The sequence below is a fragment of the Meleagris gallopavo genome, chromosome 6 (genome assembly GCF_905368555.1).
Source record: "Meleagris gallopavo chromosome 6, MGAL_WU_HG_1.1, whole genome shotgun sequence".
Taxonomy (NCBI): Eukaryota; Metazoa; Chordata; class Aves; order Galliformes; family Phasianidae; genus Meleagris; species Meleagris gallopavo.
The window spans coordinates 10,382,132-10,395,012 of NC_139409.1; the positions used below are offsets into that span (position 1 = coordinate 10,382,132).

Below are 12,881 nucleotides of genomic sequence, written 5' to 3' on the forward strand. Positions count from 1 at the left end.
AGCTGAGGGCAAGTAGAAGTTACGCAGTAAGAACAATGCATAGTAAGGAGTAAATATAAACCATATCAATCCCTTTGTATGTTACCCACAGCTTAGAAGCCAGTAGCTGGCAGGAACTAGAAGTTAGATTTCTTTTTGTGGCATTTAAGTGAATGGTGTAAACTGATTTATGTGATTGTTTGCAACTGTGTGTATGTATAGATGTATAACTGTTCAGTGCATCTGTCTGCACACAGTCTGTTGCATTGGGCCACGCTGCAGGAACCTCTAAACTGAAAGACGCCAAAAGAGTGGTTCCCAAGTGAGATAAGAGAGAATAGAAAAGAGGAGAATCTTCAGTTGTGTTCGGTGTCCAGTCATAGCTTGAAAAGAAATGCAAACGTGGTGAGTGCTGCAAGCCTGTTCCTAATTCTTAGCCGTATGTTCAAGAACAGGAAGGTACTCAGTGAAGCCCAGAAATTGGCAGTAACTTGATTACAGGGTTGACTTTTTTTTTTAATTTCAGCCCTGTATGTCTATGATAGACATAGCCACAGGGAAAAATGAGACCTAGTGAAATAAGAAACTACCTAACGGCAGTTCTTTACTTTCTTCTTAGGTTTTTATATATATATATATAGCTAATTAGTTACTGTTGATTAATCACACGTGAAAAGCTCCAGTGGGATGAGGTGCGGGGGAGGACTGTGCAGAGTCCAGTGGAAATTAATAAAATCCTTTCAGTGAAGTACAGGATACTGGGACAACCTGAATTTTTGTTCTAGATTCCCTGTGCGATTGGTGTCAGGTTGCTGGAACTCAGATGTTCCAGTAGCTAATAAAATACTGAGTACTTTTTGAGAAGATGTGAGGCTTATGGGTGTAAAACCCCTGGTTAAATCTAGTCTTTTTTTATGTATCTTTATATATTTTTGTACTGTGGTATAGAAACAAAGGCAAACTTAAAGCTGTTTTTATTCTCTTAGTAAGCGATGCTTTTCCTTGGCTTTACGATACGTTAAAAAGTTGAAAATACCACGTTGAATTCACTAAACTGGTTAAGGCTGGATCTTCTTCATAGTGCTGGTGCTCATTCCTAGCTTGAGATCTGGTGTGTTGGCAGATCTTAAATTGGAAGTGGCCCTGGGTTTGGTTTATATTTTTCTTTGATCAGTTTGTCTGAAAGGAAGCTCAGTTGCCTTGTCAGCTTTGCCAACTCTGCTCTCCTATTTCTCTGCAGACCGTTGCAGTTATTTTAAGCTGTAATTGTTGTTTTGGACATCACTGATGCTGGAGAATGAATTTTTATTTTGTTCTCAATGCTCACAATTTAAAAAAAAATTGACTAATAATTCCTAAAATCCTTGGAACATTTAACAGCTGGTACCTCATGAAGCTAAAAGTAATTTCTGCTGAATATTGAGTTTAATAAAAAAAGAATAAAAATCCAGAAATGGTTTGTTTTTAAAAAATAAATAAAAATATTTTGGCTGAAGAACATCTCCACTTGTTTATGCAAGAAATCAAACACTATTTGATTTTTCTTAAGCAGGGGAAAGCAGTAGATCATGCATGGTAATACCATTCAGTGATACTGTCAGGTGCTGTAAGGATACTAAAATGCATATTTGACATGAACAAGCTGCCAAAGTTTAAAAATTAGCTACAGCAGCCTGGCAAGTCAGGCTCACTTTCACTGTCCTGATAAGTCAAATGCACTTTTACTGTCTAATAAGGTGAAACTGTGAGCTGTCAGAAATGTTGGAGAGTCATTGGACATAACTTCTGCTATATGTAACAAGCACATGAGCTCAATTTGTACACTAGTGCTTAAACGTTGCATTATACATTCCTAACCTGACAGTGTCCCTAAGTTATCATGTCTGTTTGCTTTCATTTTCCAGCTGGGTTTTAATTTTGCATGCATTTCAGTGAAATATGGTATGCGTAATAATTGTTTCCTGGAAGCGTTTTGGGGCTTTTGCTGCTGGTACTCACCAAAGTCAGGGAGGCAATGAAACCTCTTTTCCTTTTGTGGTGGTTTGTTAGCTAAGTCAAAAACGATGCAGAAAATGATCCCGTTCTTTATTAGCATATTAACTTACATGTTTTTGAGTTTGATGTTGTTTCCCAAATAGCTCTAAGTAACAAGGAGCTCTCTGCTTTAATGACACCCCAACCAACTCCAAAATGTAGTATATCTAATATTTTTGTTTGGAGGAAGTGTGTTAAACTTTAGTTGCTGTGGCAGAGCAATTGGTGACGTTTAATGCTTGTCCTTAGTTTATTGTAGGAGCCTCTGTGAAGCTGTTTTTTTGAAGTAATGCCAATAGAAAGTGGAAGTTGTGCATCTGCTCGCCAAGCAAAGCAGAAACGCAAATCGCACAGTCTTTCAATCCGAAGAACCAACAGTTCTGAGCAAGAACGGGCAGGACTGCAGAGAGACATGTTGGAAGGGCAGGTAAAGTAATACACCTCTGCTTAGGTAACTTCCTTAGTGGGGGCTGGGGTTTTTTTTGTTTGTTTGTTTTTTTTACGAACAGTGCATTCTATGTGGAAAAAACACAAAAATCAGTAATGAAATACATCTGGTAAAGCCAGAGAAACAACAGAATTGTTTGCTTTCAATGTTGACCATCTTTGAAGGACGATCCATGCAGTGTTTCAGGCTGTTTCCGGGCTCATGAAACCTTTTATTAGCTTTTACATATTCTTACATGAGTGGTAAAACCTTTAACAAAGAAACAGCCTGTTCAGCATGCTGTGCCTCCCCCTGCATCTCCCCGCATCTCAAAGTTGGAAGACTGATTCATGATTTCATAAGTTTGAATTTGGAATAGTAGTTACTCAGGACTATGAATAAACCAAAATAGTTGTGATTACAACTCTGAAAGGGAAGGTATTGGTGGGTACATAGTTTGGCTTTCCTTCCTGTAGAGTGAAATACTCTCTACTTGGCTGTATTTCTGCCTGCTTGACAGATGTGAGCTATCTTACAATTTTCAGTGAGGCTTTTTGTTTTGTTTTTGAACTGGTCTCAATTGCAGATGCGGTTTTTCTGTGCACGTAAATTTAAGGGAACAACAATCATAAACTTCCATAATGTTTATAATCATGTCAGCCTCAGTAGTAAATGTAGTCAGGAGCCTAATGCTTCACCTTACAATGTTGAAATTAACTGTAGTTAAAGACTCCTACAGGAAGTGTTTCAAACAAATAACAGTCAGAAGACTATTTAGTATCAAACTGAATTTGCATTGTTAAGGTGGGCTTGGCAAAGATGATGTAAAACTTGATTTGTATCAGAGAGTTATTTTGAAATACTGTTTTGCTGTGTGAAACCTCACTTCTGGGCTGTCTGCTGGTACCCTGAAGTGAACAGCTTGTATTTCATTGGTGTGACAAGCTTTCCTACTGCATCTGTTATTCAATTAATTACAATATGAGTTTTGTCATCTGTAAGTTGTATCTAAATGCTTTCCTGCACAGGAGACTACTCATGTCCTGTAACTGAAAGCAGTTGCAGCCTTACTTCAGGCACAAAGGACAGCTGAAAGATCAAGCCTTGCCTGCCACATCTGTGTAGAAAACAAAAATATTAACCTATTTTGGTATTTCTCATCAAACTCTACAAATGTTTTACACTATGACATGTAGAATTTTTAAATGCTTTATCAATTATCTTTCTTCGTTTATTGACTTAACCTTGAACAGCCCGCTGGCCAATTCTAACTTGTAGAGATTATTAATGCTATTTCACAATGAAGCTATAAATGACATGAGATCTAGGTAATGTGGTTTTTTTTTTTTTTTTTTTTTTTTTTTTTTAACCATGTTGGTTACTTTAACCAGTGTTGGTTTAGATTTGCTAATGCTTCCAGGCTCTGAGAAGGAGGTTAAAAACCTTCCCTGTATTCTGAAGTTTTAGTAGGATAACTGAATTTCTTTTATAATCTGGAATTAGCAGGTAGTTGAATCTGAAGTATTTGTTCAACCTTTAGTGTTTCTCTTAACAGTGCTTAATTTGTGAGGAGCACAGGATTGCTCCTTTCAGCGTTGTGCCTGTTTCTGTGAGTTGAAAGTAGCAAGCTGAAAGTATCACATCATTCATATAAGACTGAATCATGCACAAAGCAAGTGTGCTCTGTGTGCATCTATTAGTGATTCCTCTTGCTCTTGTCCTTATACTCAGTGTCCATAAATAACCTATCTGGCTTTCGGAAGATAGTCATCCTGAATGTAAGAACTGGAAGTTCTAGTTGCTTAAGTGCTGACTTGCTCAAAGATGCCTGCTGCCCTCTAATGGCTACCGTGCACATTTGTTCATCTTTCAGTTTATGAGAATGGAAGCAATTTCTTTTTGGTTTCGCTTTGCTGGAACACCGAAGAACAAAACAAAGCATAATCATCGTTAAACTTCCTTTGAAATAATGATGTTCACTATAATTTGGGAGATGTCCTGTATTAATGTTGTGTTCCATAACGGTTTTTCTGTAATTTAAGACCTTGAATAGTGGTGATTTGCATTGTGCCAAAAGCAGACTGGATTTTTTTTTTTAATAGCTGATGATTTCAAGACTTTGAAATTAAATACTTTTTTTTTTTCACATTTTCTTTTTTTTTTTTTTTTAATGTTGCTTAAATGCACACACCCGATGTATTTGATAGGTGAGTGCTGAGATGATAGTTATGCTGGAAAGAATCATAGAATCACAGAATGGGTTGAAAAGGACCACAATGATCATCTAGTTTCAACCCTCCTGCTATGTGCATGGTCACCAACCACCAGAGCAGGCTGCCCAGAGCCACATCCAGCCTGGCCTTGAATGCCTTCAGGGAAAGGAGCAGTTGGGCCTTTTTACTGTTAGGGCAAGGCTCACTAAGCAGAAACTCTTCTTGAAACAATTGGCTGACTAGGTAAGCAATAACTGCGTAAGCCAGCTGCATGTTGCAGTATGTCAGCAACTGAAGAAAAGAATACTTTTAGTAGAATTTACTTACATATTGCATGAGGATGACTCAATTATTGATTCATATTTGTAGATTAGAGCAGCTAGTAGATTGATTTAGTGCAGTTATTATACTGTCATTAGTCTATATTTTTTCCTTTCTACCTTGCCATGCTATTTTTCAGTGGTGTACTTTGCTTTAAATTTTATAAGATATTTGTTAGTGCTGCATCTTGAGTTTATCAGTGTATTACATTCAGTTGTCTTTTCTTGTTGTCTTCTCAACAGCGTTTGGTAATTGATACACTGATTCACCTTGAGTCCCAGCAGAAATCAGTGGTTGGTTGGGATGCGGTGTGTGTTTCTTTGCTGAAAACATGGTGCTGAACCCTATTTTGTAGGCAAGTCAATAAAATTCAGCTGCCTACAGAAACTTGTCAGCCAGCTGTGTACTGAAGTCATTTACATCTTTTGTTGGTGGTTTTATCCTTTACTTATTTTTATTCCTCAGAAGTGTTACATTAGTTCTGCAGAGGAAAAATTCAACCCTTCTCTGTACATTTGCCTGAAAATATTTTCTGTGAAGAGGAGATTTCTAGAATAATACGTGAGGAGAGAGGGATTAGAAATTGCTGTTTCTTTCTTGCTTAGTAACAGGCAGTGATAAAAGTAGGTAACTATTTAAAAGGTAAGTTTGTCTAAAGCTTTAGTAAATAAAGTATCATTGCAAAACACCTTCTTAAGTCGTGTAGTCAACTTCTGAAATACTTGGTCAACTAAAGGTGTTTTTCCTCTTTGTCTAAAAGCATTTAGACAATTCAACAACTTTTTTCATTTTTTTCTATAATGAGTTGTATTTTTTTTATAATTGTTCAGTAGTTAAAAAAAAAATAATCTGTGCACTTGAATTTTGTCCTTTGAAAAGAGTATGTCACATGAGTTACTTTATATTGTACAGAAAGGTCCCCCAGACTTTTTATTTTATGTTACTTTCCAGAAGAAGTTTTAAGTTTCCTTTTTGTCAGGAGGTAGAAAACTTTTGAAGTGGGCTTAAGATTGAAATGCAATTGGAGGTGTGTATATATACATCTTTAATTTAACGCTGTTTAATTATATGTATATGTATTAAATGTATTTCGTATTTAACTGAGTGTATATATGTAACTAAATTTAAAACCCAGTGTTTTGCCTCCTAGGATTCTAAACTACCATCTTCTGTTCGGAACACACTCCTTGAACTTTTTGGACAAATAGAGCGGGAGTTTGAAAATTTATATATTGAAAATTTGGAACGTGAGTATATATTTTTTCCAGCAACTTAAGAACTCATTGAATCTAGGATATAGTACTTGAAAAGATTGCACTGAGTGCTGTAATGTAATCAATTGAGTTTTTCTGAGAGGCATTGAAAAGTTGCTTTGAACTTGTATTGAAAGTGCTTGTTAGTGCATCATGTAACCAGCACCTGCAGCTGCTCGTGAGTTTTGAAGTTGAGCACTCAGTTAAAACACTCAGTAAAAATGCTCCAAGTGTTATCTGCAAAAAAATATGACGTATAATGTAACATATTGAAGTGATCCACAGTGATGTACAATCTGGAGTAATGCAAGCAGCTATATAGTAAAGCCTCTCCTAAATTTTCCTTGTTGGGTTTTGGAAGCTTGGCTTCTGCATTGTCAAACCTGTCTACATTGGCTCCACGTCAAACCTTTTTCCACACTTCAGCTATTCTCACTGTTAAACCAAATACTCAAGTTACAATAACATTCTTGCTTTGTTATTGGAAATGTGCTGCTTCTTTATTCTATTAAAAAGCTGAGATTGTGTTGGTTAAATGCTTTCAACACTACACCTTTTTTGTACGTTAGTGGAAGTTTGCACACCTGACTTTTCAGTCTCCTAAGTTGGCTGGAAGTGAGAGAAGTTTGTTCTTGGATTTTTTTTTTTTTTCCCCACACAAAACATTCATGAAACTTCACAAAAGCTCGTCAGAAAAGCAAGCAGTGAATTTGCCTGTAACCCTCAGAGTGTAATAATTTTCCATCAATCCCATTTCTTTTACTTCTGCATTTTCTCCTTCACCGGAATGTTATGTTTCACTCCTGGCATTTGTGATCTCTCAGCCCCCAGGATGACTTCCAAGTTGCTCACTGTTATTTTGGCTCTTGGTCTAACTCCTTCATTGGTGTTGCAGTTACATTCAGTAGAGAATCTCAGGTTTTCCTTCCTGGCTTTTCATGTATTCTCTTTCCCTTATTACAACTAATTTCTAGTCTCTTCTAATTCCTTAATTAATTCCTTAATTCTTTCAGCTGTTTATTTTAATCTCCCTGACTTGTTTGTTTCGGTCATCTGTTACTACAAGCTTGTCTTTGTTTACTTCTCTTTCATGTTGTGTTTAGTAAGTTTAGGTGTTTGTGACTATGAACACAGGAAAGAGAATCCTGCTTTGCTCATTTCCAGCAAACTGGAGATGGTATGCAAGTGTAAGCTGGCTTTTTTTAGTGCTTATGACTGAGACTTCTGTTGTGCATTTCTCAGAAATGAGGAAGAACCACAATCCTAATGGATCACGTTCTCCCAGATCAGAAATTGTGTCAAAGTCTGGGAACAAATGACTTTTTTGAGGAAATTGTAAGAATTTGTGGGAAAGGCAGACCTAGCCTTATTCTTGAAAACAAGCTGAAAACTGCCTGGCTAAAGACTTTCAATGAAATGTAACCTGAGGAAGATGTTTTAAGATATCAGCCCAGATTTTAAGGAATAACTATAAGCTACTGGAAATATTCTTTGTGAAGTGAAATCAGACCATTTAAACCAGCTAAGCAACTGGAAATCTCTTAAGAGTACCTGATCTTGCTGAACCATTGCTCTGTTGCTCAAATGACACTGGCAAGGGTTATAAGTAATTGAGAGAAAAGCACATTCTTGTTTCAAATGAATACTTAGATTATTTTTTGCACATAACACAGATGGTACTTAATGTTTCTGAAACACTTGAATGTAAAATATATACATTATTCTTCTGCATTTTTAATGTATCTCAAAGAATAAAATGTATCTTTGTGCTCTTTTTTGTGGAATCTCTAACTGTAAACAAGAGGTCAGGGAAGAATACTGTTTGATGATTAATAAAGTCTTTGTCAAGAAGCAACATACATTGCCATAAATATACTAGCTACACAATTAGTAAGTTTTCTGCTTTCTGTTGGATTTGAGTCAGTGTAGGTGGACTATATATTTAACAGAAATTGCTTTGTTAATATTTAGTCACATTTAATAGTAAAAATATCTAATTAGAAGCCAGCAGTGCTTTCCTTGGAATCTGGGTCAAGGTAGATCTCTGGAAGATTCAGCATGAGTCTTTGTTTATGTCATTGTGAGAACTGCTTCTAAAAAACTAAAGTTCATCTCTTTTCCTATCCTCGGTGCAAGACACATTACTTGTAACACTTTTTATTTAGAATGTTAATGATATTGTTAATGGTGCTCCTTTTTTTGTATTAATTTGAATTTTTTGTTATCAGTACGTAGAGAGATTGATACACTTAATGAGCGTTTAGCAGCTGAAGGACAGACAATTGATGGAGCTGAACTGAGCAAAGGACAACTGAAAACAAAAGGTCAGAGAACCACAAAGAATCTTAAATCGTATTTTTGAATGTAACTGGTCCAAACTTGGAATCTATTGACGAGTTACTTATAGAAATAAACTAATGTTGTTTGAAATATCTTCCTTTGAATTTATTTGTCTCAACAGCCAGCCATAGCACCAGTCAACTTTCTCAGAAATTAAAGACAACTTACAAGGCATCTACTAGCAAGGTACGAGACAAATTAAATCTCTACTCATCAGTGTGTACTCACGAGAGTAATATCGACGAGAGTCTTAAGTGGTAAATTATAGTTTCTTTAAGCAAAGTAGTGCTGTTTTTTATGTAGATTTGCTTCGGGAAGAACAGTATCTTTATCTTGGATGCATCAATTTCTCATTACTTCTACCACACTATTACCTTTTTTTTTTTTTTACAGTAACTACTCATTTAAAAAAAAAAAAGGATGGTGGATGGTGGAGAGGGGAGAAAATTTGCATGCATATGCGTGAGCAATAGCTCTTTAAAGGGAACTAGCATTTTGATGAGGGAAATTAAAATGAATTGACGGAGTTTACTTGCAGAGAATTGAGTTCTCTGTATAGAAGGCAGTATGTGAAGTTATATGGATTTAACTAATAGGACAAAGCTGAAACACAGTCGGATACTACCTGGTTATCTGCCTACAAAACTTTGAGATCTGCTGAAGTAATTTAAAAACTTTCCTCAGGCCTAGAAAGTTGCATGGCATTTAAACATTTGCTTTCTTGGAAAAATGTTTATGAATGCACAAAGAACCAAGAAGTAACCTTGACACCAGCTGAGCCAATAACTGGTGTATGAAGTGAGGAACAGCTAGTAGGAATTAAAAAACAAACAAACAAAAAAAACAGATCTCATGTGTAGAGAAAGTGTCAAATCAGTATTTATAGCTGTCTATAAATATGTAGTGTTCTTGAATTTCTGACTCCCTGTATTTGTAGAAAATGGCTTATACTAAAAAGGAGTATTATGGCCTTGCCATTAAGTAATTATTGAACTGCGCAGTAGTTTTGGAAACATTTGTACTTGTTGATTAGTAGGAGTGGGATTTTTCCCCAGAAACTTTTGCATGAGGATTTGACTCAAAATTAGAATAACAGAGTGCAAGTGTAGTTTGAGTATAGGATTGAGAGTTGAAAAACTTACTTTGAAATCTGAGAGGAGCACAGTCCCTAAATGTTTACTTAATTCTACTGTTCCATTTCTCATCTTTATTCAGTTGTCATGCTCAGGACTTGGAATATCCTAGTTTTAAGTCTTAAAGATGTCCTGTAACTTGTAAAAACCTTAATTTGCTTTAATGACATGCCTCAGTCCCTTTTTGTTACCACAAATGAATAGGATTTTAACCTTTTATGTTTTTTGTGTTTACCTTTTACTGTACTTGAAATGTAGACAATTAGTTTCCTAATTTTTATGAAGTTGAAGATGTGGTTTGTGTTGAAGTATTCAAAGGTTTTGAATCAACAGGTCATGTAGATAGATACTTTCTCATAATTGCATGCTGAGCAAAGCACTGAAGAATTGCTTTGTGTTTTTGTTTTAACAAAGCTTTTCAGAAAGTCTATTGCAAAGCAAAATTATGAATTTGTGGGATAAATATTTGTGGGGTAATAATAAGATATTTATAACTGTTGCTTTGCTTTTTTTTTTTTTTTTTTGGAGTAATCTTTTCTTGTTTTCAGTTGTCTGTGGAAATGTTACAAGAAAGCAAGAAAGTTTGTTTATTTTACAAGTATTACAGTCCTCTGTTATCTGAAAATTTCTGCAAGTGTGATACCTTTATTGTCTGGAGTTTTCAGTTTTCTTTTATTATAGATCTTGTAGTTCTCCCATTTTTGCTATATTTTTTGTTCCTTTAATTTAGTACAATTTATGCATGTGCTAATTTGTCTTCTCTATTTTCCCTTAACATTGAGGGAATGTAATTGTTGAACACATCTGAACCTTTAAAATATGTTATTACACAGAACTTGGCATGTGCTCTCAGGTTAGTGTTTGATGTGGTTAGCTTTTTGCAGTTCTGAAAAAAATGGTGTTGAGTTTGTAGAATTGAATGTTTCTGTACTTTATTGGAATCATTCAATAGTGCATTTTATCAAAGACAATACACTCGACTTCATGGACTGTCTTTAAGTTGTCTGACGAAGTTGTTTGGGAATAGACATTTATTTTTTTTTTAATAATCCTTGCCCATATCTGATGGGATGTTCACACTGCATTTGTATAACTGATTGCTCCAATGAGGTTGTACTACTGCAGTACAGAGTAATTTAGCCTTTTGTAAATAGGGGCATGCTGTAAGAAATCAAGTATGTTTGCATTGCAACTCGCTTTTCTATCATCAAATGGCAGATTCTTAGCAATAGTGAACTGTAAGAAAATGAAAGAATAGGTATGAACAAGTTAGTATCTATTTGTGTTTATGAAATAATTACTTAATCTTGTGTCTGTGTGGGAAAAATTTGATCTTTCTGCTCTTTCAGATTGTATCCAGTTTTAAAACTACAACATCAAGAGCAATCTGTCAACTGGTAAAGGAATACGTTGGCCACAGGGATGGCATTTGGGATGTCAGTGTTGCAAAAACTCAGCCAGTGGTTTTGGGAACTGCATCTGCTGGTAAGCTTTTGTGTTGCTTGCACGTTCAGAAAATTCTGGTTTAAACTCTGAATAAAAGCAAGTGTACATCAAGAGCGTATCTGAATTCTTCATACCATCACTGAACTGCACTCTGAAAGAGTTGATTTAAAGGAGTTCAGTAGCTCAAAAATAAATTGGACCTTCCTTGAAACGCACTTATCCTGTAGAAAATTCAAACGTCCTCGTTGTTCTTAAGTATATGTCAGTTAGCTTTGGTGCAGGTCTTTTCCCTTGCACACAATGCTGTACTCCTGTATTCAGAGATCCCTGTAAGATTCTCTATCAGTGTTACTTAGCATTATAAAAACAGCTGACATGGGTTTCATAGTTTGCATATTGTTGTGTACTCAAGTTCTTTGGGCTGTTGCTTAAGGATCTAGAGGCAGCTAAAAACCTTATTTTGTCAGTTGTTATGCATCTAACTAGATTTCTCACTCTCCACTGAAGAGAGGAAACAGATTTACTGACTTATTCAGTAGTACCTGTGATGATCCAAAAATGAGTCTGGAGGCTTGTATGTTTGCAACAATATTAGGAAATAAATCATAATCAGTTAGAGTTGGTCATTTTTTGTTGTCAGTCTTTTGAAGAGGAAGTAGAAATTGAGGACACTTACCATACACAAATACTATGGACCAGAAACCTTTTTTGCTTCATAAACTGACCTGTTACCATTTTTATATGCCCACTGAGGGGCACATTTTGTCTTTGTACTGATTTAACTTGGAAACAGCCGTTCTCCAATTCAGGATTAAAATTTTCCTTGGTTAAAAAATACTCGTATTAATAATTCACCTGAGGTTGTGGGTGGGTAAAGTAGTGACATTTGGATTCCTTTTTAAGTAATTTTTCATAGTGTTCTGCAGACATGTGCATTTGAGACTTCTAAGCATAAAGTAAATAGTTTGTACATAGAACTTTTGTTCCTAGTGACTAATTGAGATTTTCATCACTGAACTCTTTGTGTTTCTTAATCTCATGACAGGCAATCAGAACATTATACATAAATATATACTCAAGTTAAGGAAAATACCACAAATAGAATTTGCCTTTCTGTACTTACGCAAAATCATTCTGACTGGGATAGCTCCTTTTACTTCTTTTGAGAGATGTGTTAAGTTGTAATGATAGGAATGTTTTTCAAATGTATGTGTAAGATAATGATCAAGAGGAGCTGGCCTTTTCTGGATTTGAAATTGATTTCCTTTGGTGTCCCTTACAGTCCAAGTTAACTTGCTTGTTGAATCAGAGGTAAAAGTGAAAAGTATATGTTTGTAACAAATATTTACTGCTACTTTTCAATCTTTGTAGATCATACTGCTTTGCTGTGGAGCATAGAAACGGGGAAGTGCCTTGTCAAGTACGTAGGGCATGTTGGATCAGGTAAGATGGGAGCATGTTGTATGAACTGGAAAAAGTGGTTTTGGGAGGGAGAAGTGCCTTTTGGACACGTGCAGAAAAGTTCATTGTGGTTTTACTTCATGGTTTGCCAATACCATTAGCAAGTTAATTGTAAAATTCCATCGGTCTTCTTACAGGGAATGTTTTCTAATGTGATTCCCTTTTTTTTTTTTTAAGAGAGGCGTATTAAGATAGTTCTGTAAATTCTGAATGAATAAACAAGGACATATACAGAAAATTTACAGGCACAACTACAACAAGAGTTGAACCATGT

The 12,881-nt window shown here is 35.6% G+C and overlaps 1 protein-coding gene across 3 annotated transcripts in view; it reads left to right on the forward strand.

Moving 5' to 3' along the window:
* The window catches only part of WDR37 (WD repeat domain 37), a 40,153-nt gene that overhangs the window by 6,515 nt on the left and 20,757 nt on the right, over positions 1–12,881 (forward strand). For all 3 annotated transcript variants that reach the window (XM_085227056.1, XM_085227057.1, XM_003206972.5), the window contains 6 exons: positions 2,263–2,440; positions 6,125–6,221; positions 8,456–8,551; positions 8,689–8,753; positions 11,050–11,185; positions 12,518–12,589. In XM_085227056.1, coding sequence (XP_085083182.1) covers positions 2,303–2,440; positions 6,125–6,221; positions 8,456–8,551; positions 8,689–8,753; positions 11,050–11,185; positions 12,518–12,589 — 604 coding nt within the window. In that variant the 5' untranslated portion in view covers positions 2,263–2,302. The remainder of the gene's footprint in view (positions 1–2,262; positions 2,441–6,124; positions 6,222–8,455; positions 8,552–8,688; positions 8,754–11,049; positions 11,186–12,517; positions 12,590–12,881) is intronic.